Source organism: Centrocercus urophasianus, unplaced genomic scaffold, assembly GCF_019232065.1.
Source record: "Centrocercus urophasianus isolate 14NV4802_14NV808 unplaced genomic scaffold, USGS_Curo_1.0 seq_10, whole genome shotgun sequence".
Classification (NCBI taxonomy): domain Eukaryota; kingdom Metazoa; phylum Chordata; class Aves; order Galliformes; family Phasianidae; genus Centrocercus; species Centrocercus urophasianus.
This window is the reverse complement of record NW_024884142.1, coordinates 78870832-78894685: the sequence shown is the minus strand read 5'-3', so window position 1 is coordinate 78894685 and position 23854 is coordinate 78870832. Positions and strand designations below refer to the sequence as shown.

Below are 23854 nucleotides of genomic sequence, written 5' to 3'. Positions count from 1 at the left end.
TTGTGGGCATTGACGTAATGCCAGAAAGAAGCCAGAAGTTTTAAGACGTAAACAAGCACACCATGCTACAACACAAACACAACTGCAGCTAATCTCCTTTGTAAAAGTTACACTCCTAAATCTTAAAGCTATTAAGTACTCCCAGTACAATTTTCTCCTAAAAAATCAGAAGTCACAACAGCGTGCCACAAACTCATAATAATGAAATTAGCATAATGATTTACAGCAGATTTTAAGAAAAGAAGACCAACCAAGAAGGTCACTTCCTCTCCAAATCAAGTTTTAGATGTCTCATTCCTTTAAATAACAACTGAACACCAAAAATTTGCTTTAATGTTGATCGTATGATCCAGAGCCAAGATTTAGGAAAACTGCCAGTATATCGGGGCTGCAAGCAGCATTTCTTCAACTGAGGTTGCTGTAACAGTGTAGAAACTTTGAGTAACAGCAGCAGCAGATCATCAATTGTCCAGTTCAGGCATTCCTTATTTAGGATACAATATATCTCAAGGACATATAATTTTTTTTTCAATTAACAGTTTCCATGGTCTCAATATTTTAAATAACATGCTATTATCAAATTAGAAAAGGTAAAGGATGTGAAGTTATTAAATATACTGAAACTTCTCCAAAAATCTTTTCTAGTAACAAAAAAAAAAAAAAAAAAAAATGGAAAGCCTTGCCAGAAAATTCTTACTTAAGAAAGATATTCAACAGGCTACAGACATTGTATTTACTTCAATATTCCATTAGCTATTAAAATGTACCATACTCTCTTCAGATAAAATCAAAGTGGCAAAGTACTTAATTTTTACAGTACTTTCTAAATTTTTTTACCAATTTTACTTTGACAGAAATTAACCAGCTCCATTAAAAAAATCTTCAATATCTGCCATCCCCACACCTTATAAGTTGTAATTTATTTATAAATACAAAGCAGTCTCTCACCTTTTGGAACAGAAAATATTTCAGCTACTGATCCTAAAATACTAAGGGCAGAAAATCTGGTTGGGTGCGACGAACCAGGAAATAATGCCTCAAAAAGTCTGTCACATAAAGATGACAGGAAATCCTAAAGATCAAATGAGAGATTTTAGAACAGCTTATTTGCTGCCCCACAAACAGAAATTTAAGTAATAACATACAGGACATCCTGCAGTGTTACACAACAAAACCATGACCCTTCCAGCTCCACCCGGAGGAATGGGAGGCCTAATTTTGTAGTATTAACAAATTTCTTATTTCCCAGAGCACAGGAAGATAGCAAGATCTTTGGCTTTAATTTTGTTAAAGAGCTTCCATCCCTGCTCCCACAGAGATCACGATCACATCAAATCCTTTAAATGCTGTCATTCCCCACTTGCTGCTGTTTCAGTTCACTCAGCAATCCTCAGAAAGTAACCTGGATTGCCTTTTGACAAAATGAAGCTTAAAGATACTCTCCAAAAACCAAAAAGCCCTCAGTTCATGACAAAACACTACATTTTATCAAAACTAATTTGCACAAGTAGTGTTAATACTGTTATACTTGAAATGACTGAACCCTTCTATATCAGTGTTTCCTAACACAGACATGACTTAACATACTCTGAGGTGTTTTCAAGAAAAATTAACCAACTTACAGAAATGCCTTCCCATTTCTTTTTGTCTACTACATCTCTACCAATCTAACATAATTTATGTTTACTTACTCTGTATTTCTGCAAAACCCCCAAAGGATTCCTTTGAGGTGAATCTTCAAACAATTCTTGCTTGGTTTTATTTTGCTCCAATTTATAAAGCACCTGAGAACTTTCTCGTATTCTACAAAATAACTTTAAGAAAAAAAATCAAAACACAGCAAAGGCAAGAGTCATTTACAGTTAAATAAGGGCTAATGAGATTTTCAGCTTAATTTCTACATACTATTTGCAATTTTTAAAAAAAGTTCATATGCAGCACAACACAGAACTGATCCTTCACATGAAAAACAAGGTTTTTTGTTCCCCATTTCACACTCCTTCCCATTCCTTTGCACTTCCAACATGTATTTCCATCCTCCTTAAGTTTACACCCACTCTTCTTTTCCCACCTCCCCATTTTCCATGGAACGTATGCTCCTATATAAAAATAACTCAATTAACATGCATAGATTTTTATAGCTTAACTAACCTCAGGACTGCTTTCTCCCTTTCTACTTCATTTCTTCCAACACAAATTTTACAACTCATATTTCTCATTCTGCTTCAGGCAAGTACAAATAGAGATGGGCTTTTGCTGCTTCTGCTAAGCCTATTCCATCCTTCTCCCATTCAAAACACTCTTTATACACATATGCTTTCCTTATCCTATCCACATTCTCCTACTACACTGCCATTCACAATTAGTCACCGTGTCCATTGCTAATTTTTTAAGTTATCCTTGTCTGTCATTCTGTTGCACAATACATACAAAGCAGACTTATCTTAAAGTTTCTTCTTTCATTTGAGCAACTTTCTAACATAGTAGAAAAAAAAAAACACAGAAATAGTATATAGTTAAAACAACAAGCAAAATAATTTTTTTCTTTACCTTTCTCAGCAATGAACATATCTGTTGCCTTACTGAAGGAGACTGACTGTTCAAGTTGTACGTAATAAAAAATAAAATTAGTTGCATTTCTTCCACAGATACAATTTCTGTGCTACGATGAGTTTCGCAAAGCAAACCTAGAGCATCAATGCAAACCTGAAAGATATTGAGATGTTAAATGTAAAAGAGTTATAGACACCTATGATGGTACCTTTGTTGTAAAAGAATACTGACACAGAACTTACGATCTAAGCAATTCCCCTAATTTTCTAAGCAAATAATCTAATGTCTAAAGACTCAAAGAAATAATTGTCCCTCTACCTGATTGTGCTGATGGACTAGACCCTGTTTTATAGATTCAGTAGATACAAGACCTCTGCTCATAATATTTGAAAGCTCCAGGTGTCCATGAGCCCTGGCTGTTCTTAGGCACGCCATCAGGGCTCCAAGAGCTCCTCTGGTACTCCAAGAGCCTAAAGAAAATGAAATACAGTCATAATTATAGCCTCATTAACACCATAAACAAAGTACTAACTGCAGAGCTTGTCAGAAATTCTACATACTTCCAATTCATAACCTATCTCTTCTTTTTCTCTATAAACCAAATAAGACCAAAAAACAGTCTGTCATAGATTCAATTCATTCTAAATTGCCTAGAATCCAAAGCCTATTCATGAATGAATAAATCATACACAAAAAGGACTTTATGATGTCTCAAAAGCCATTAATTGAAAATTACACTCAATTACAACAAAAACTACAAAAAAAAAAAAAATCATAGATCTCATATCTATTTATTTGCAACAAAAAATTATCACTAAAGTCCTGCTGTTAGACAAGCCTATAGAGAAAATAATAACAGAACAGAAAAATAGGGAAAAAAACAACCTGATAATTAACATAAGTTGGCAGGTAAAGTGAAGAGTAAAGAACACACAACTAGAATATGGACTATTTTGCTCACAGCATGAAGATACTCAAGATTATAAAAAATCCCACCATGAAACACTAACAGCAATAAACACCCATCCAGAATTTTATCTCCCAAATTCATTTTAACAGGAATTGAAATTGACTTTTCCAAAATTTATATATATAAATCTATACATACATATATATAATATATATACACACATACACATATTTAATTATTATAGTTACAAATAATGTATTTATTTTCTTACCAAGATTAGCATCTGCAGAAGCCTGAAGAATCTTAATCATGTAGTTCAGGCTGTCAGGGCTACACCCGAGTAATTTTGGTAAATAGTAATCTATTATATATGTAGTTTGGTCATGGTTCCCTTCACATAGTATTAGAAGAAGAGGAGAAACCCAGACATCATGCCACTGGTCAATCCAAGTGCTTTTCTGACAACTTGAAGTAAACTGGACTTTGTGATTTGTAAACATGGTTTCCAAAAGATCACTAGCATAGGGTGCAAGAGACTGATCATTCATCACATTCAGTACTTGTACTGGAATTGATCTGTCCAACTGCAGTATATTTTCAGTACCCAGACACTCCACAAGACAGGCAAGAGAAGCATATTTCCCTTTTACATGCCATTCCAAACTCAGTAAACGCTTGGTTAGCCTTGCAAAGAATGGGTCTGATTTTTCATCAGAGCCAGTAATGATGGTCCGGTGTATCTGAAGAAGATTCCTGAATATCAGTTTGCTTTGGTGTCTAACAGCATCTAGAGGGTGCTCCCAGTGTGTGTAAACGTAGTCCAGCAGCCTCCCAATCACCTCTGAATTTCCATCAAGTTTCATTTTTAGATTTGCTGAGTCTGAAATAAGGGCAGCTAGTGCTGAATTGGTCCAAATAGCAAGGATTCTAGACAAAGATGTTGCCATGCTGGATTCTTTTAACCTTTCCAAAAGAACAAACAAAGTTCATAAACATCATTTGTGACTTACATTGAAAATAAATACATAAATTCTGTTTCAAAATAACTATTCATCACACTAGTTTACCTCACCCTAATACAGATAAGGAAACACTATCCATTTGTTGAAGAAAAAAAAAGTAATGTAAAAAGGTTTCGGATGTTTCAAACTGTACGCTCAGTCACCTGGCATATGCTGTTAACCACTCATAGCTAAAAACACCTGATGTAGGTCAACAAGCCATTACAACATCTATTTTGTAGCTGAGAACAGAACTGAACCTCTACATGCCAGTATTTCACAGTATTATGTTACTGCATGCTTCTTGAACACCTCAGGAAAAGTTTTCATTGTCTTAAGAAACAAGTCAATAAATAAATAAAATGAGAATTGTGTATCCAAAAACAAAATCATAAAATTGACCTCCAGGACAATATGTTCACATCCACTGTTGAGTCTCCCATAAATACTCAGCAAACATTGGTGAAGAAGATGGGTGCAATATTTTCCACATGGAGGAATTCAGTGACACATCTTTGCTTCCTACATACACCATTTTGTCTGACTGCCCCTCTGCTGCCATCTGTCACATGGCAAAATCTAACAGAATACTGAGAGGAAGATTCAACCTCTTCTAGTTTTCAACCTCCATTCAACCTCCATTAGTTTTGGAGCAGCCCTTATATTTTTAAATTTATAGAATTATCCTGAATATATTTAAAAAGGTAATATGACTTGTAAAGAAAAGCAAATCAATTAAATTGGAAACACTGAACATATCTGGAACCACAACACTTGCAAAAAAGCAAGTAGAAATTTAAACCCCCACCCAGAAAGCATGAAACAATAAAAATTAAATTGCAGACTTACTCTGAACTCAGAGACAACAAGACTGATGCGATATCTAGTAATAGTTTCTCTCCATTTTCACCCATGCTGCCACTCTTCCAATCCAGCATAGCCAGTGCTCCATGGCATAGGAAGAGAAGGACCGAGTCAGAGAGCTGCTCTGTGCACAGAGCCCCACAGGTATTCACAAACCATGCTGGCATGCCCGCACGTTTCCTCGATCCACAGAGCAAGTCACTGACCTGTAAGGGCAATATCAGACCCACTACAGTGTTCTAGCATGGGAGAAAAAACACTCTGTACACAAATCCTGGAAGATCTGAAAGATTATTAGCACGTTCTTCTCACAAATTCAAAAACCTTACATCACTATTTGATACATATGAAGAATAAATGATTTAATTCCAAAAGGCCAACATAGAGGTCGGCAAGTCCTACAATCTGAATTAGCAAAGCCTCTGAAACACTGGGAGGACTGATTAACGGCATTACCTCTAGAGAAAGGTATACTTACCAAGGAAGGTAATTCTTCAGCTGGCTCATACATAGCCCTAATGAACAGAATAAAAGCCAGTCCCGAGGTAGTCTGAACAGTCTGCAGGAGAGTTTCTACATGGCAGAGAAAGGTATTTTAGTCAAAAGTGAAGTAAGCATCATGTGGAACAACTGTGTAACAAAATTATATTATTGCTATTGAATTATCCTAGACTTACAGTTGCTTATTTGTAAGTCTGTAGTGCCAGTCTGTATAGCAACTATTAACAAATTCTTACATGAGTGCAGTTGGAAGCTATTAATACCTTCCAACAGACAGAAAATATAGAACTGCCTGGTAAGAAAAAAGGACTGTGGCACAGCCTGCTTACATTTATAGAAATTTCTAATATAAAAAAGCCACATGTCTGTATAAGAAGTAAACCTGATTCGCTACAGTGCACTAACTAACACATCTGACTGCATTAATTCACACAGAAATATATTAAGAGCTACAGATCATAGCTCACAGGAAGTCCTACTACTGTGCCCCACTCCCATTAATCTTGACAGTTTAACCCCCATTCAAGCTACACAAGAGACAAGTATTTCCATACACAAGTTGTTTTTATTGCAAAAAGAACAAGACTGACATAATGAAAATACCTGTTTTTGAATGGTACTAAACTTACCATCCATTAGGAAGTTTGTGGAGCTTTTCAGTAAATTACACATACTTTGCCAAACAAAGGACTCGTGATTTTTCCAAAGACTTCCCTGAATATTTTCTTGCAATTTCTGTACAAGCATCATTGACACTTTAATGGCCATCAATAAATCATGCATCAATCGAGTCTGAACAATATGATTTCCATTATTACTTCTGGGGAGAAAAATAAAATAAGGTATGATAATACGCTCATAAGGATGAAAATAAACACAATGACAAATGCTGCTGCAGTTTCTGTAGGTTCCCTTGACAAATTTTCATTCATTTGACTGTGCCTGAACATAGCAGAAACTAAAGACTGACAAAACACAGCTTGACCCTTCTTATTTTATCAAAGAATTCTCTCATGCACAGACTATATTTCTATCACTCAACATTCTTCTAATTTTAAGACAGACAACATGTAAACTTGTAACATACAAAACTCTCTATTAAGAACCCTTATCCTCCAGGCACATGGTAAGAGACCACAGTAAGGGGGCTTCACTTTATGTCATGCTGGAAAATGTCAAGATTCTAAATGATGACTGCCATGACAAACAGAATATCAGTGCTGAATTAAACACTCGTGAAAAAGGGAATTACTTTACCTGAATTTTAATAAGTGTATTTATTAATTACAGTGTTCAGTCACAATTCAGATAGCAAAACCACAACTCAAAGGCCTCACTTAGAAGTAATAGCTCCAACACAGTATCAGTGCCTTAAAGACTAACATCTTAATTTTGTTTCTTTCCATTCATATATCATCACATTGCAACAAAAGAAAAGAAACTCATCAGTAGCTTTTTTATTTAATATACATATCACTGTAAACTAACATTCCCATCTGTCATCAACGCATGGCTATCAAAGCAATATTCCACACTAAATTATCGTGCAAGAGTGAAAATGAAAACAGATAAAACAGAGCTTATATTAAATTCACTTGCCTGTTTTCTTCCTGTATGTCAAGTAGCGACTTCTGCAGAAACTGAAGAACTAATGAAAATAATTGTGATAAATTTATCCAAAAAAGAAAATTTATTTATTATTAATTATTATTAATATTAATTTATTTAGAAGAGCAAAGCAATCACACATAGCACACACTGTCACAACAAAAAGTTATCAGTACAGTGGTGTTTCTTCCACTCTGTAAACAAATCAAACTGAAAATTCAGTGCGGTCCCAAAGAAGCGATGCTAAAACAAAAACTCACAGTGGTTTGTAACAAACTGGAACAAAATTACAGTTTCCAACCCACATTGTCTAATCCAGACTTAGAGCTCCTCAGTGAAAAGGTGAAATTCCCAAGAGCCAAAGACAGAGCAGCAATAAAAGGTCCATGGGAAGCTGTGAACTTCGTTTGCATACCAGGTCGTGGTATGTCGAGCTATCTCACAGTTTACAGATAGAATCAGCACGGGACTGAATTGATGTGATTCAATAATAAGCTGTCCCAGCAACAGATCAGACTTGTGCAGAATTATTACCAAACAGAATTCTTGCCAAAGCAGATTAGGGCCTGCTATAGTCAAGACTAGATGTTAACAGTTCAGCATAACCCTATTTAACTTCATGACAAGGCATAAGACTGAGGCTACTTTATGTAAAGTAATAATGAGTCCAAAAGATCCTTAAGATCACCCACTGCTACCCTTCCAGATTTACATGCGAGGATGCTCAGTAAAGCAAGATCGACTCCTGGAAATTAAAGGTACAAATCAAAAGGAAATCCTTGACAAATGTGCCATGTAAAAGTACTTGTCATTAAAAATGAATCATGGGAAAATCAGATATTTACATCCGCTACAAATCCTTCACACACAACCTTCCCCCAATAATCTAAAGTGAAAATTATTTTAATAAAAGTAACTTTACCTTCTTCAAACAGATTCGTAATACTTGCTCTACCTGAGGAGAGAAAATACACTTTAACAAGTGAAAAAAAGCTTTTTTAAAACAAAACAAAAAAAAACCACACAGATAAAAACGTAAACATCATTATTATGTGCTGCTCCAAGACACAAAACAATGCTGAGCAAGTTAGAACAGAAAACAGTATATTCAGTATATTCATCATACCTAAGCTGAAGTCCTCCATACAAGAAGCAAGGTTGTCCAGTACTTTTCTGTACAAATATACATCTGTGGTTTTCAGTTCTTCCCTAAGGCAGCACACAAAGCTTTGTACAGCTAATGTCATGAACTGTTCAGGAAGACTGTTCAGTGAACTACAACAGTAAGAAACAGCACGATCAGTTACTGCACACTGAGGTATTAATCAACATCTGACTAAAGTCAGGGTCAGCTCTGTCTCCCATAATATACAGATGCTGCTTCCAGCACCAGCTCTCTTCTCATGGTTTCTGCAAACACAAGGATATATTACACCTGTAATCCTCAATTGTATAACACGACAACTTCTTTTAAAAGAGCCAATATAAATTAAGTTGAAACTTTACAAGAATTACCAGCATGTTTACTACTGCCGCCCTTTTGGTTTCACAGTTAGAAAACTACATCTCCAGTATTCAAGATAAAGAGAAGAAAGATCAAAGAATGTCCAGACATGACTTCCTCTATTCCGTCTGAAATACAGAAAGGATATTAAATCTACTCTGTATTTTTCTTACCAATTGACATTTTCCAAGATTCTCTTCAGAAATGATTTCAATCAGTTAATTCAGCAAAAAAAATGGAAGAACAGCTCGCACTTGTACCTTTAATGCAATGTCTGTGCAAGGTTTAGATTATCCCTGCACGTGGAATGTAAATTAACATACATCCTGACACTCTATACCTAGATTCCTAAGCCAAGTGTCCACAATTTCCATAGCATCACGATCTATATGAATATTTATCCTTGAAGATACACAACACGGATCCAGATCTACTAATGCTTTATAGTCTTCTAAGAAAACACGTCATTCCTGTGTATAACTTCTTTCCTTCTCTATGCTATCTCCACCTAAACCTAGGAACTCCTTAACATTTTTGCCTACCCTTAAAACAATCAAAAACTGAAACCTCCCTTTGGTCACATACCTTACAACTCTACGGCACTATTTTCTGCTCAGCCCATTTAATACTTTCCAAAGTCTGTTTACAAAGTAACACTTCCAGAAGATACATAGACGCTGATCTTAGATACATTTTGCCACAGTATGAAAAAACAGCAATATAAAGAGAGGCAGGTGGCTAGTTTTCTACTAGCATGAAACAACAGCTATCCAACATACTTTAAAATAGTCACTCATGTTCTAATTCTGAAGCTACAAAAATATGTCAGAACAGTGTGAAGCCTTGGCATGAAATGGAATACAAGATGGAAGCCCTGGAGGTCTTAGTGGAACAAATGTTTTCATGCACAGAAATGAAGACAGCTAAACAATGCATCTTTAAACTACTAAGGCTGTCCTAAGTTACCTAAAGAAATACAACAGCAATTTTGCAACAGAAAACTAATCACAATAAAAATAGGCATGAAAAAATACTGTTCAGTCAGGATTCCGCTGAGCCATCTTCTCTTTATGTTTTCAAAGTTGATATTCTTTTAAAACAGATGTATTTTAAATTTCTATTCCACTGTTAAATTTTAAAATTCAAAGTGTTAATTATACACTCTATTGTCTTTCAAGTAATGAGAGAGGATTACAGCAATAATCCACTTTGAAGCTATTTATCCAATGATATATTGTACTATTTGCACTTTTTTTAACTAACTGAGGGAGAAAAAAAAAGCACCTATTCACATACGAATACAAAATATTTTCAGCAATTACAGCAATTTGGAGCACATGAAAAGTTACTGAGTTCTAGGTAAGGAAAGCACTACAGAAAAAAAGAAGAAAAGAAAAGGCTATTATCCAATAAATTTACCTTGCTAGTACTTTTTTCAGGGGATTCTTCACATCCAATGAAAAATATGTCTCTCCCAAGATTCCCAAACAGGCTTTAAGCATGGGATCACACGTAGAGTTTTGATCCATTGTTTTTAACAAAGGCATAATCTGTAAACAAAAAGAACACTTGATCAATAAAATAATCTCTCTACATGCCCTCATAATTAAAAGAGGTGGAATTCACTCTCATTTGAGTATATGACGCAAACCCATCCCTTCTTTAGCACACCCTGTTGAGATTCAGGTGTCAAACACATTCCAAGAACACTTCTGCTAGCAAAAATACATAAGTACAAACTCAAAATTTGTTATCACTTGCCTTCCATTATTCTCTCCCAGAAACCACAGCCTTTGCCAATTTGTATTAGATCTACATTTCCACATCGTATATTCAGGAGTAACAACTGCATTTTGCCATTTCATAGGAACACTTAAAAGGTCACAGAGTTTATTTCAGAGCTATATTTCCCACAAACAGCGCACGAGATGCATTACCACTTCCAAGACACCACACTAACACCAGTGGAACCTTACTTGTTTAATACACTGGATCTGCTGGATGCCATTGCTCAGTTGTGCACAGTGCAAAAGCAGAGATGCCAGATTTTGCTCTCCATCCTTTGAAAACCCTACATTTGGGAGAAGACGATCTTTTTAAAAAGAATTACAATAAGCAGCATGAAGAAAATGCAACGTATAATAAGCAATCACTGGCTCCACTGTGAAGGAATAGTAGGCCTCAAGTTGAATATGAAGATGATCATCACAGAATCACAGAATTGTTGAGGTTGGAGGAGATGTCTGGAGGTCGTCTGCTTCAACCTCCCTGCTCCCTGCAGGGCTACCTGAAGCTGACTGCCCAGGACCACAGCTCAGGCTAAACTCAAAATGAAACCAGTCTATCTCAGGACAACCTCCTAACTGCCTGCTGCAGGTAACTCAAAAGAAAGCTTGATTTTACCTACTGACAACAAACACTAGACTAAACAGATTATCTCAGGTCTGACAGTTCATTTCTTCTCATCTGTAAGGCCTAGAACCAAGAACTCACAGAAACTTTAGCTTTCAACTCCTGTGTTGTTTGGTTTTGTCTATTCTTTAATACCAGTAGAAGCTTACCTCAAGCAAAAAGCACTGCAGAATAAAAGAGCATTTAAACAGTATCTTTAAATCCAGTTAACTACAAAGAAGCAAAGGTTGCGAAAAAAGACTCTCAATATGACCTCCAGAAGCCCCTAGCAACCCCAACCATTCCGTGGTTCTTTGAAATTCTGCCTTATCCTACATATTAAAGGCTACTACTTCAGGTAGCCCTGAATTACAGGCCTGCAAGAGGGATCACACAGAGGGCATTCTAACACCTTCGCATCACTGACAGAACAAGGCAAACAGCTTACAAAACAAAACCACAGTGGCCTACAGATTCTTTTAACTCTGAGGCAGTAAGAAGTTGTTATCAATACAAAAAAAAAAAAAAAAAAAATTAAAAAAAAAATTGTAACAGAAAAAGAACAAAAACATACAAAACTAAAACATCACAAACAAAAAAATTTTAAAATGCTATTTCAGCAGTTACATTCTAATAGAAAAAGGAATTATACAAGTTCAGTTCGAGAAAAACAAGCTTACCCTGAAGTTTCTCAAGCTGCTGACAATCAAGAGAGAATGCATCAACCTGGATTTCTTTCTTCTTCTTCAAAACCATTTTAACTGATCAAGAGACACCTGCTCAAAAAACAAACAAACAAACAAAAAAACACCTCAGCAAAACACATTGTTTAAAAAGCATAATTATGAACACTTTATATAGAGGTCTTTTCACAGTCCTAGGATAATATTTATTTATGCAATCTCTTTTAAAATACAACAGCTCTCTTTTCTATATTTTGAACCATTCCAATTATTCTGTCCAAAATTTACCACAACTTCATGGCACAAAGAGGAGAACAGAAAACGCAAGACAAGTTCAGGTTTGCTGAAGGAACCATAGATGCTCCCAATGGCACTTTTACTACACTTGTTATGTTGCCTGTGTGGTGTCCCTTGAACACACTCTGAAAGCATCACCATGCACGGGCGCATGAATAATACCACAAAATTTCAGCTGCTCTGCTGTATGTTACTTGATCAAACTAATTTAAAACTAATTTGGTGTTAGCAGTGTAAGGTTAGGACCACGCAGAAAAGTAGTACATTCTTTTCTTAAAAGCAGACCGGCCAGTTCTCTGCACACTGAAGTAGGCGTTAGGAGTAGGAATTTGTTCTCCCTCCTTAAGATAATAGAAAGTAAACGTGTGCTGCAGGCTTCACCGAGAAGCTCCTTCCCACGGAGCGATGGGGCCAGCAGGAACCCCCTCTGTTCCAACCCCTGCCGGAGCAGCGCTGCCCAGGCCGGTGTCCAGGCGGCTTTTGAGGATCTCGCAGCAGGGAGAGCCGCTAGGCTCAGCGCAGCACGGCGCAGCTCCTAGAGATGCCGGCCCTCCGCTCCGGGCAGCGCTGCGCGGCCGCCGCTCGCCCCGCGGCACCAGAGGGGCTCACTCGGCAGGCCCAACGCCGCCCTGCGCTACAGAGGTGGATCGGGGCGCGGCGATCTCGCCGACCACGGCGGCCTACGGAACAACCCGGCGCCGCAGCCGCAGAGGGCCCGGCGCAGAGGAGGGCGAGAACGGAAGGAAGCGAAACGGCTGGAGGCCGTGCCCGCCGCGGGCCCTTACCCAGCCGGGAGAAGCTCGTCCGGCGGCGCGGCTCCGCTTCCCTTCCTGGCTCTTCCGAACCACGTGCCGCCCGCAGCCGCCTGCGCCGGGCCGGACTCTCCCCGCCCCGGGGCTCGGCCCCGCGGCCTCCTCCCGTTCGCGCTGCTGGAGCGGGGGCTGCCGGGGGTGGGTGGAGGAGAAAGGTGCAGCGCCGGAAGTTTTGCTACATCCGTACGCATGGGAAATGCCGGCCCCGCTGCTCGGCGCCGTGCCGTGCTGGGCATCCCCGGCGGTTCGGCCTCCCTGCTCAGTCGGACGGTCGCATCCTCATTTCAGTGGCCGCGGCATCTCCGACCATCAACACCAGGTCTGCAGTTCCTTCGCCTCAAGTCCTGCATGTTTTATATTCGGTTGGCCTCTCTTAGAATCACAGTCATTAAGGTTGGAAAAGACCTATAAAATCCAGTCCAACTGTCAGCCCATCACCACCATGCCCGCTAACTTGTGTCCCTCAGTGCCACATCTACCTGTTTCTTGGATGGATCTTAGTACAAGCCCATCTGCCTGCTTTGCTCAGTCACTGAACTGAGCCTAGAAAATGAGGCTCAATCCTTTGGTCAGCTGCAACCTTCCTGTGTAATGCTATTGCTCAGGACTTCACTTTCATCTCTTAAGGAACCAACCTTTTGTAAGTTCCAGCTCCATGTACCACTGCTCAATTTCTGTCCCCTTAGGGACAACAGTCCAGCTGCTTCCTGCCTCCTAGAAGGGCTTTGGTACTGGAGTGCAAAGCACAGTCATCTCAAGAAAGGAAAGAGTAGCACACAAGAGTCACACACTTTACTTGCTCTGATCCCCAGAAGCACCAAGTTTTCTGTATCCCCAAATCACTTATAACTGGCTCACACATCACCACACAAAACTACACTGTATGTAGTGGATGTTGTTACAGCTCTAAGTGTGCTGTATCGCAAGGCTTAACTACTTTGGAAAAGTGCCACTCCGTAATTTCTATTTCTGCTGGAGAGGAGCAACAAGCCACTGAATTAATGGTGTCTGTGCCCTGCTGTGCATCTAACAAAACAAGCAGGTGGCGCATCTTAAATAAAATGAATGACTTACACTACAGAATTTATTGTTCTGTGAAGCACTGGTTCTTGAAAAATTCCATATGTTCAAAAGCAGCTGCACCATGTTATGGAAGGAAAACAACAAACTCTCAGCAAAAGTTTCAAAACAAAACTTCTGGCTTAAAATGTCCCTAAACCACAAGGAGGTGGAGACAGTGCCCTGGGAAAATGACACCTCATTTCCTCAGGCATAGGCTGGGACAGACAGAGAACTGGGCTGGGTTTGCTGGGAAGGCTGAGCCCATCTCTGCAATTCACCAGATGCTTCCTCTGTGCTGGATCTGTGGTTAAAAACATTAGGTTTATGTTTACAAACATGACAGTGTTGTGTTTACAAACATTACAGTTGCAGCAAATCAACACCTACGAAGTTGATTGCTCACAAAGGAAACATTCTAACCCACAACTGCTGAAAACCTGGATCTGGAAGCTGTGTGTGTTGGTCTCCTGGAGCTCAGGGTCTGTATGCCTGTCTCCAGTAAGCAGAATAAGGTTTACATGGAGAGCCTGTTTTCAAGGAAGACCGTGAGCTTGGAAACTCGATGTTATCCGGAGCAATACAACGTTTTACCACGCTGTGGCGCCAAACAATTAAAAAGAGGTCGTGCTTTCAAAGGCAAACTACAGACTTTACCAAAAGCTGTATTTTAATTAGTTAAAAAAGCCCTTACCAGTAATCGAAATGAGTACAGATTGTTCCACTCAGAGCTACCAAAGCACAAGAATTACAGCTCATTTATGTCAGATGCTATTTTCCTGTCCCTGAAAGACAAGCCATAGCCTTCAAAGAGCAATGTTTTAAGATATGTCATGGTGATAATGTGAACTGAACAGGAATTATCTTTCTCCTGTCCCCCATTCACTTAAATAAAACCTTTGAAACTGCCTTCTTTCTGGAAAGACCAAGTGATATTTTCATTGAATTACAACAGTAACTGAAGATCATCCATTCACTTCTATGAAATTTTTGCATGACAACCAGTACAAACAGTACTCTAAGATCTTTTTTTACTTTCTGTATTGAAAGTTTAAATCCTTCTAAAAAATCCAGGTACAAATGATCCTACAGAAGACAGTTTCTGATCAGAGCTCTTAGAAGAGCAAGGTGCTTACTGGAATACATTTTCCAATTGTAGACGTAAATACCTAAACCTGATTGTTGCAATGATCATCCACATGACAGAGAAGCAGAAAAAGCACTATCTGCTGTGACAGGCTCATAAAGCTCTGACCCTGTGTGTACTCACATTCTGCGTACTCACGAAAGTCTCATAAGCCCTGAAATTGGACATTCTGGTTTCAGGTTTGATACCTTTCCATGAGTATGCATTTTCTATGCTTATTTCATGTCGTTAATATCACATCTCTTTACCTATCAGGGCCGCACGGCTGCAGAGCACAGTTACTACCATCTGAAGCCAAAGAAAACGTCAAGCCACACAACAAGCAGCCAAACAGCTCTGCTCTCCCTCTCGCGGTCCGATGCTGCTACTCGCACAGCTCCGCTCTGCCCCGGCTCCACGCCTCCCCCATCCCAAAGCTCCCCGCAGCGCCGGGTCAGTCTGCCGGGAACCACTCTGGGCAAACGATAAGGACAAAGTTTGCGTTAAATGCCGATAAGAAATCATTTTGTACAGTAGGAACGGCGGGGTGATTTTTCATCTTTCGGTGAGACATTTTAATCTGAACAAACAGCATTTTTTTTCAGTCCGTTTGTTTCTAACGTGGCGTTTCAAGGCATTCTGTGCAGAAGATATTAGGTGTAAACTGATTTCTTTCTTGCCATTCCAGCAATCATATTTGTAATACAATTTTCAGTGGCAAGTGTTTAAAAAAATCCAAGAGGCACTTAGGAATCTACCAGCATGTGAATGGTTTCAGCAAAGTTCTTTGGATGCTTTAAGCAACCGAGTGGAAAACTGGAGCTGTGCTGAACCGAATAGGAAAAAGTGAAAATGTGTGGGTCATCAGATGGGATACAGGAGCTTTTAGGACCTTTTATTTTCTTTCAGTCACAAAAAACATGCACTTCCAGTGACTCCAAGATGAGTGTGCACAAGAAGACTGCATCACTGTACATAGATGTGAAATGAACACCTGGAGAAGAACACTGCATGGAAGTGTAGTTGGTTTACGCGCCAGGAGAACCTGTACAACTGGAGACCTCTCCAGCTCACAGCCCAACCAAAGCACAGCTCCTACGTGCCAGTCGAGGCGGATGTGAGGATGGTGCCTGAAGGTGTCAGCCAAGCAACACATTGGTTACTTTCTCTCTAAACTCGATACTTCGGGAAGCCCTCGGCGCCGACTTCAGACTGCGGGTTACCCGAGGCGCACGCGTTACCTACGGTGCACGTGTGCTCGCTGCAGCCCCAGGGGCCGAAGGGCCCGCTGCCAACGTGAACAGGAGCACGTGCACCTGCTCGTCCGCCCTTGTTATGACAGCAGCACGCAGCGGGCTGATACCCGTAGACACGGACCCGCTGCAAGAGCCGTTCATCCGTACCATCGCAGCTCCAGCGCCACTGACCGCCCAGCTTCAGCGCTTGGGCGTGTACGTAACAGCCTTCCAAAAAGAAGGGAAATGTAAATAGCAGCAAACGCAGACGCTACAGCTGGCGAACGTCGGGATACGCGGCGATGTCTTCCTAACACGTTCTCCTCTCCGGAGATGTAGTACAAGTCAGGGGAAAATCCCCACTAACGAATGAATGAGGACACGGGGACGAAGAAGGCGCTCCCCGCCAACGAAGGGGTGCGTTGGGCGCCGTCGGTCAGCCCGTGCGCACCTACCCTGCCCCTGGCGGGGACATCGCGGCCCTGCCCGCACTCCGCTCGCCGCCGTCCTCCCACCGCCCCACCGCTCAGGCCCCGCCCGGGCGCCCCGCCGGGGGCGGCCCCCCGCTCCTCAGTGGCCGTGGCGGCCGTCGCTCAGGCGGCCGCGCCGCTCGCCGCGACGATGGTGGGGCGGGCAGCCGCGGCCCCGCAGCGCCTACAGCCCGGACGGCGCCCGGCAAGGCGAGCCACGGCCGGCCAGGTTTGAGCTTCCCGTCCTCGCCTCCCTCCCTCCCTTTGCGAGTGGGGCCGTGCGGAACGAGCCGGGCGGGGGGCGCGAAGCTCCGGGCGTCATCAGGGCTGCGGGTGACGTGCGGTGAGGTCACGGCCGTGACGCTGATACGGGACCCGGGGGGCGGCGGGCTGTGCCGGGAGGTGCGCGGCGGTCCCAGCGCTGTGACCCCCTGAACGAGGAAAGCGAGAAGCACGCGGACTTCCCAGTAAGCATATAACGTGAAGGTCTTTCTGAAACACCGACGGCTTTCAGAATCTCACCTAATCTGTAAGCGCCTTTAAACGCGCAGCCACCGAAGTGGGGCACGAAGCGATGCGTGGGGCGGCGGTGGGCGCACGTTGGCTGCCCTGCACGGGTTCACCCCGCGCCAGCGTGGGGGAATGGCGGGAGGACCATCGGTACGTGGGGTTCTGAGGGCGGTTTTAAAATAGCTCAGTGTACAGTTTGGGCACAGAATTATGCAAAATGAGTCAAATGGAAAATAAAGTTAGCAGTGTTTCTGTGTGAGTAAGGGCCCTGGCCGGTGACAAAACTGAAAACGCTGCCTTGATTCCCAAACAGGTCCACTTTGTGTCTCACCATTTCCTTTCTCCTGCCCAACCTGCCGGCTCCAAAAAATAACTTGGAACTGCAGTGTTGGGGTGGCAGGAGGGAGGGCCGCAGCCTGGCCGTCGGGGCTGTGGTGTTTCAGGACGGTGCTGCTCACCATCTCACAGCCAACACGCACTGCGCAAACCCTGCCTAGCAGAAGGCCTGATCCCACTTTGTCCAGTGGCAACAGGACGTATGGAACGCATGGGCAGAAAGCAGCGTTGTGTTAAAAATGGGGGAAAACACTGACAGCGTGATGAGGAATATGTAAATTTTTAACAAACTTCAAAAAGCCGGGACATGGTTCCCTCCTTCCCCCTGAAATGTATTTTGATAATTTCCAAGCAGACAGCAAAGAGAAGGAAATTATTTCAATCCTTTTGGGGAGAATGTGACATTCTGGCTTCTTGAAGCCTGCAAAGAGGTTTATAAACTTAAAAAATGAAAAAGACGAATTTAATCTTTCCAGACTTGTCAAACTTGTCTCAATTAATTTTTGATGACATAATTAGAACTTACCACTTTAATGGGTGCTTTTTTAGTTTACTTTTCAAAGGATTTTATTTCTGAAGAGTGAGAGGAAAGGAGGGCTCTGCAGTGGGAACAGAGCAGGAAGGAGGGGAGGACTGTAGGTTACAGTGCTGATTCAGAGCGCTCCGTTAAAGCCAAAAGAGATGAACTCATATTTTTTTCCCTCCCTTGGGGAATCAAACAAGAAACAGGAAGTCATTGATTCAAAGCAAGATCATTCACTCCGCAATTGTAAACAGTGCATTATGTGCCTGTAAATATTTCCAGAACCCATTGGCTTTTTGGAAAGTATGAAGTAAATTATTATAATCTCTAACAAACTTCCCACAATAAAAAGAAGAGTTATTCTCGAACTTTTTATCTGCAGTGTTTGTACAGAGGAATATTAATTAGCTTGGACATAGAGAAACGGCTTGGCTGAACGCACTGTTCGCTGCCAGAAATCCATCCACTCACATGTTTTGTCTGTTGAAACACAAACATTTTTAACTCCACCCTGTAATATTGCACCCTATGAAAAAGCAAAAATTCCTTCCCTACTATACCCACTTGTATTTTCACCACCACAAGCACTGAAATTTCCTACTGTTAACCAGATGTTGGCTGAGTTGATCTCTGTTTTGTGTAACTGTCATTAGTCGAAAAGTGCTGTAAAAATAATCCTACATAGACAGTCTAATAGGAAATTGTCATTCTTCATGGCTTGGGAGATCAGACCATCTGCCCCAGTCAACGCCTGAAACTTCTGCTCCTTTTGTAAAGTAGGGGAAACTACTGCTGGGAAGTGTCCCCATGCATGTGAGGAGTCTACATAAGGAGGGAGGATCAGGGATGGCACAAAACGAGGAATCTGCTTCCCCACAGTCCTAGGAAGTCCAAGCTGAAAGTAATGGGTGAATTGGTACAAGACACCAGTCACCTAGATGGCTTGCAGCTGACTAAGCACTTCTGTGCTTAAAGTTTAGAATTTGGGTGTTGTAGGATCAGTTCAGGAAGCTGTTTTAATAACATGCTTAAATCCCAGCAGTTCCACAGGGATTCCTGAACTCCAGTGTAGGAATTCCTGAATAGGGATGGTTGTAACTTCAGTGCTTAACAACTTGAAACACGGCCGGCAAGACCGAGAGAAAGAGAGGGTAAAAAGCGGAGCAGATATCTTCAGACAAACAGCTACAGTGAAAAAATCCTATTTTTTCTTCTAACTTAGATACAGAATAAAAGCAACAAAGAAGACAGTATGTGGGAAAGGAAAGAAGTGTTGAGAGAGTTTTTCACCTGCTTAACTATGGTACTGAACCTGCAGGAAAGAACCAAAAAGTACTATCAGTGAATCACAGAAAATGCTACTTGCTTTTCTGTGTCAGCACCACGTTTTCACTGACACTGGTGACCAACATCAAGCATAACCACACCACTGATGTATATTTGTTTTTTTGTTGCCTTCCACTGAGATACATCTGAGATAAATTGACTTCTCCTAGGAATCCAAGTGTTATTTCCAAAGCCAAACCTACATGTTCAGATTCCTGCAATGGCTAGTGCTTTCACCCACAAGGAAGCACTCTGGGCTGAGTGGTTGAGTTCAGTCCTTCTCTTACTCTATTAAGCTGTCTGCGAATAGCAGGAATACAGCAGAGCCCAGTTCTTCTGCTTGCACAGAGGTGATTTTCTTGGCTTCTCAGACATAAGCCATGTTGAGCCAGCTCTCATTCTGAATAATTTTTCCAGCCATGCTTGTCCAAAGGGCACAGAGCTTAAATCTCTGAGCAGTTAAATGTAAATAAAAGCATGGGTTTGAACTTGAAACAGGGATGAACCAAGATGTTCTGAGATCTGTTTCATCTGTTGCAGATCTAATGTGAAGATACTGTTTTCCTTGGAAGGACCCATTTAGCGACCATTTGCTCACCTGCCTTTGTATCTGGAACCGTAAACTCAACCTTCTCATTTGTATCCCATCAAGGAGATTAAATATTCACGGCAATCTGAATAAGCATAAGAATTTTCAAACTCTGTAAGAATCACCTGTCTATCAGTAAGCCAGCATAAAAACAGATGTGGTACTAATTCACACATACACCTATATAAAACATTTTCTTAGCAGTTCAGTTCTCCACAAGTCTCACTGTGCAAGAAGGGATGTATACAGTAAGATAAGGTTATCATTCTTGGTACTTCACTGCTTATGACAAAGAAAACATATTGCAGACCTGAAATAAATGAAGAAATTAAATTAAGGTCAACCTAAATATTATCAACATAGATTTCAGAAGTCTTCCCTTTATGATAAGGGCATTTGTAAGCTAATGTACTTTCACTGTTTGATGGAGCTGTACAGGCACAGTAGCATTCTTGAGATTTATATAAAATAGGTTGGTAGGTTTATTTTTATAAGTCAGATGTTAAATACAGACTCAATCTGAGGTGTTTTTTTTCTGTTTTTTTTTTTCTCTTCCTTTTTCCAGGATAAATATGGCTGATCTTTCAGAGCCAGAAGGTACAGTAAACTGGAAGGAAAGATGTTTAACTCTGGAGTCACAGCTAATGAAATTTCGTCTCCAAGCAAGTAAAATCAGAGAACTGTTAGCAGAAAAGGTAGGTCTCACCATTTGAATTTTAACACTGTATGAATGACTTTATTTGATGAAGAGAGCTCATCACTGTTCATGGTTTGAGATTACAGCTAAGAATCTTATTCAGGAAGAAGAAAAAAAAGCCTTTAAAATGCATAGAAAATAGGTGTGTTTTAATGCTATAAAAGAATTTCACACACTATATTTGCTAGCAAAAATGTTTGTTTTCAGATAAGAACACCCTGGCAAATCTCATGCAGAGAAAAGCATTTATCCAGTAATCAACTGCACAACGTTAAAGTTAATATTCAGAACATTTTCCTATGAATTTAAAATCTAATTTAGGATGGAAAAACAAACTCTTGGGAAAAAAATCTAGAAGTGTTGTTTTACACAGCATTTCATATAATTCACCAGACTTGTGTATCACATAAGACATCTTCAACTATGGTGAGTCTAGGGCTTGGAAGCTGGAAAGTGTTACGTAGTTGAACATTAATAATATTTTTTTAAATCATAGAATGGCTTGGGTTGGAAGGGATCTAAAGGATCATCAAGCTCCAGTCCCCCTGCCACAGACAGGGCCATCAACCTCCATATCTAATACTAGACCAGTTTATTGTTTAAATGCATATTTTATTTTGAAACAGAGAAACATTTTGTCATGTTCAAATATGTAGATCCAGCCATCTACTGCAAGTGAACCCAGATTTGAAATACTAAAAAAAAGCATGATTGTATTTGCCAGGTAACACTTCCAGCAGAACAAGGCAATTAAAAATAGAAAGGACAGAACATTGCAGAGAGTCTTTCAAGTTGTATTATTGCTATTACTGACTTAAAAATAATTTGTTTGAAATTACTCTATTTTTCCTAGACCTAAATTTTCTGCCAATTGTTCCCCTCCCACCTCTCCCCAAATAAAATTCAGTTCCTTTTAGCACATTAGAGGGAAAGTACTATTATTTTGAATAGCTTTCTATGCTTAAGTTTCTATGCGCTTCTCTTTCCTGAACTCATCTGTTTTCCTTTTGAAGCCATGAATTGATTTAGCATCCACACAGTTTCCTCTCAATCATTCTAATTTTTCTATATTTTGGAGGGCACAAGACCTAATAGGATTCAAACAGGAAAAACATGTCTTTGTATTAAGAACCATGAATAATATCTACGTACATTTGCTGTTCCTTTCCTAATAAAATGTTTAAGATTCTGTTTACTTTGACAGCTAAGTTGAACATCAGGTATGTTTTCATGGAGGTATCTATCACAATTCTGGCATTTGGTTGTAGTCCTTTAGATTTTGATACTATGCTTCATCTTTTACTGATCGATCACTGAAACTTGTAAGAACTGTCCTGTAAGTCATTCTAGTCAGGAAGATTCTGTTATATGGAATAACAAAATGCTGTCCAAGAGCTGTGCTTCTGCACTGCGTGGTGGCCCATTACCGAATGGCTGTGATTATGTTGGGCAACAGATGCCATGCAGATCTCCACCGATAGCCTCACATCACTGTACCAAATAACCAACCCCTACTGTTGCTGAGACAGTTCCCTGGAGGTACATTTCCTCCCACTCTGTGGCTGTTTGTTTCTTTTAAACACTTTATGAAATACAGATGATATAAACCAGAACTCCCCTATCTGCAGACTGGGTGATTCCCTTAAAGAACTTCAGTAGCTCTATAACATAACAGTCCTCCCGAGGATGGCCACTTTGACTCTTCCCTAGTCTATCAGCATTTATCCACACGCCTCCTAATTTTGCTCCTGCAGTTTCTGTTAAATTCTTTACTACAGACTTAGAGATCAGTAGTTGGTTCAACTGTATCATCCAGTTATTGACTGGATACCATCTGGTCATGGCAATTTGTTACTGTTAATTTTATCTTTTGGTGCCCTTCTTTCTTCTGCCAAGGTAGAAAACTTCAACTTGAGATGGAAAAAAACTGGGAGAAAGAAATTCAGTATTTTCTTTGCATTAAGAAGTTCTTTTTAAACAAAATGATCATTAAAATTTACAGCAATGTAAAATGTTTATGTAATAATATTGAGCAGTGCTGGAATTGAATTTTAGAGTTAGTACTCCAAATACATCTGCATTGGCATGACTGAAAATACTGCTGTTGAAAAGTGGTGTAATTGAAAAAAAAAACTTTTACCAAATGGTAAAACCTTATTGAACAGGTATCGCATAATATTGGGTTTTGAAAGAGTGACCAGCTGTACAAATGCTTTGAGATCTCATCTTAAAAGAAAAGACAAAAAAGGAAAACTTCTTGTCTCCTTCACTCCACTTACCAAGGTGTGATCATGAACACACATCAGAGAGTATAATGCTCTCTGCTGGAACACTCAACAGATCGTTGGATTTTATGCAGTTGGGGCAGTTATGATGATATATGTATCTTCTGCCACTTTACCCCATTTTGGATCACTACCATTCAGGGTAGAAATCAAACACTAGATGAGACTTTTCTAGGGACTTTCCAGCTGCCGTAACTGCCATGCTTTATGCAGCTGCTGCTGATTATAATTTTGGCAACCAAAAAGTTAAGATTCATCAACTGCACTTCACAAAACCATCTGTGTTAATAAACAGAAAGAGATTTCAGAAGTAACCTTTGAATTACTTCTCTTTGACTTTCACTTCTTTCCTTTATGGTTTGCATTTCCAGGCTCTTCACTATTAGAAATGTCCCCTTCGATTAAAATAAATATATGCTTAATCGTAGCATTTCAGAAATCATGCTTTAAAAAATGAACAGAAGAAAAGGGATAAAATCACAAATTTTCAGCACTGTGCCTGAAAAAAAGCAGTCAAAGGAAATTACTGATTCTCTCTCATCTGTGAAAAAGATTACTCCAAAGTAGAACAAAA

At 40.2% G+C, this 23854-nt stretch overlaps 2 protein-coding genes across 4 annotated transcripts in view; one reads left to right on the top strand and one right to left on the bottom strand.

The window, feature by feature from the left end:
- The window catches only part of THADA (THADA armadillo repeat containing), a 211502-nt gene that overhangs the window by 138055 nt on the left and 49593 nt on the right, over positions 1-23854 (bottom strand). For 2 of the 3 annotated variants that reach the window (XM_042825953.1, XM_042826094.1), the window contains exons 1-15: positions 13098-13175; positions 12013-12108; positions 10918-11012; positions 10361-10491; positions 8564-8712; positions 8360-8392; positions 7429-7477; positions 6459-6649; positions 5807-5901; positions 5314-5534; positions 3735-4426; positions 2872-3023; positions 2551-2706; positions 1692-1814; positions 949-1072 (exon numbers count right to left, since the gene is read on the bottom strand). In XM_042825953.1, coding sequence (XP_042681887.1) covers positions 949-1072; positions 1692-1814; positions 2551-2706; positions 2872-3023; positions 3735-4426; positions 5314-5534; positions 5807-5901; positions 6459-6649; positions 7429-7477; positions 8360-8392; positions 8564-8712; positions 10361-10491; positions 10918-11012; positions 12013-12088 — 2287 coding nt within the window. In that variant the 5' untranslated portion in view covers positions 12089-12108; positions 13098-13175. Of the gene's footprint in view, positions 1-948; positions 1073-1691; positions 1815-2550; positions 2707-2871; positions 3024-3734; positions 4427-5313; positions 5535-5806; positions 5902-6458; positions 6650-7428; positions 7478-8359; positions 8393-8563; positions 8713-10360; positions 10492-10917; positions 11013-12012; positions 12109-13097; positions 13176-23854 lie in introns of those variants that run through there. The other variant, XM_042826019.1, reaches the window with a different exon arrangement.
- The window catches only part of PLEKHH2 (pleckstrin homology, MyTH4 and FERM domain containing H2), a 51406-nt gene continuing 44763 nt past the window's right edge, over positions 17212-23854 (top strand). The window contains exons 1-2 of the mRNA XM_042826222.1: positions 17212-17243; positions 20864-20993. Of these exons, the coding sequence (XP_042682156.1) occupies positions 20871-20993 (123 nt within the window). The 5' untranslated portion in view covers positions 17212-17243; positions 20864-20870. The remainder of the gene's footprint in view (positions 17244-20863; positions 20994-23854) is intronic.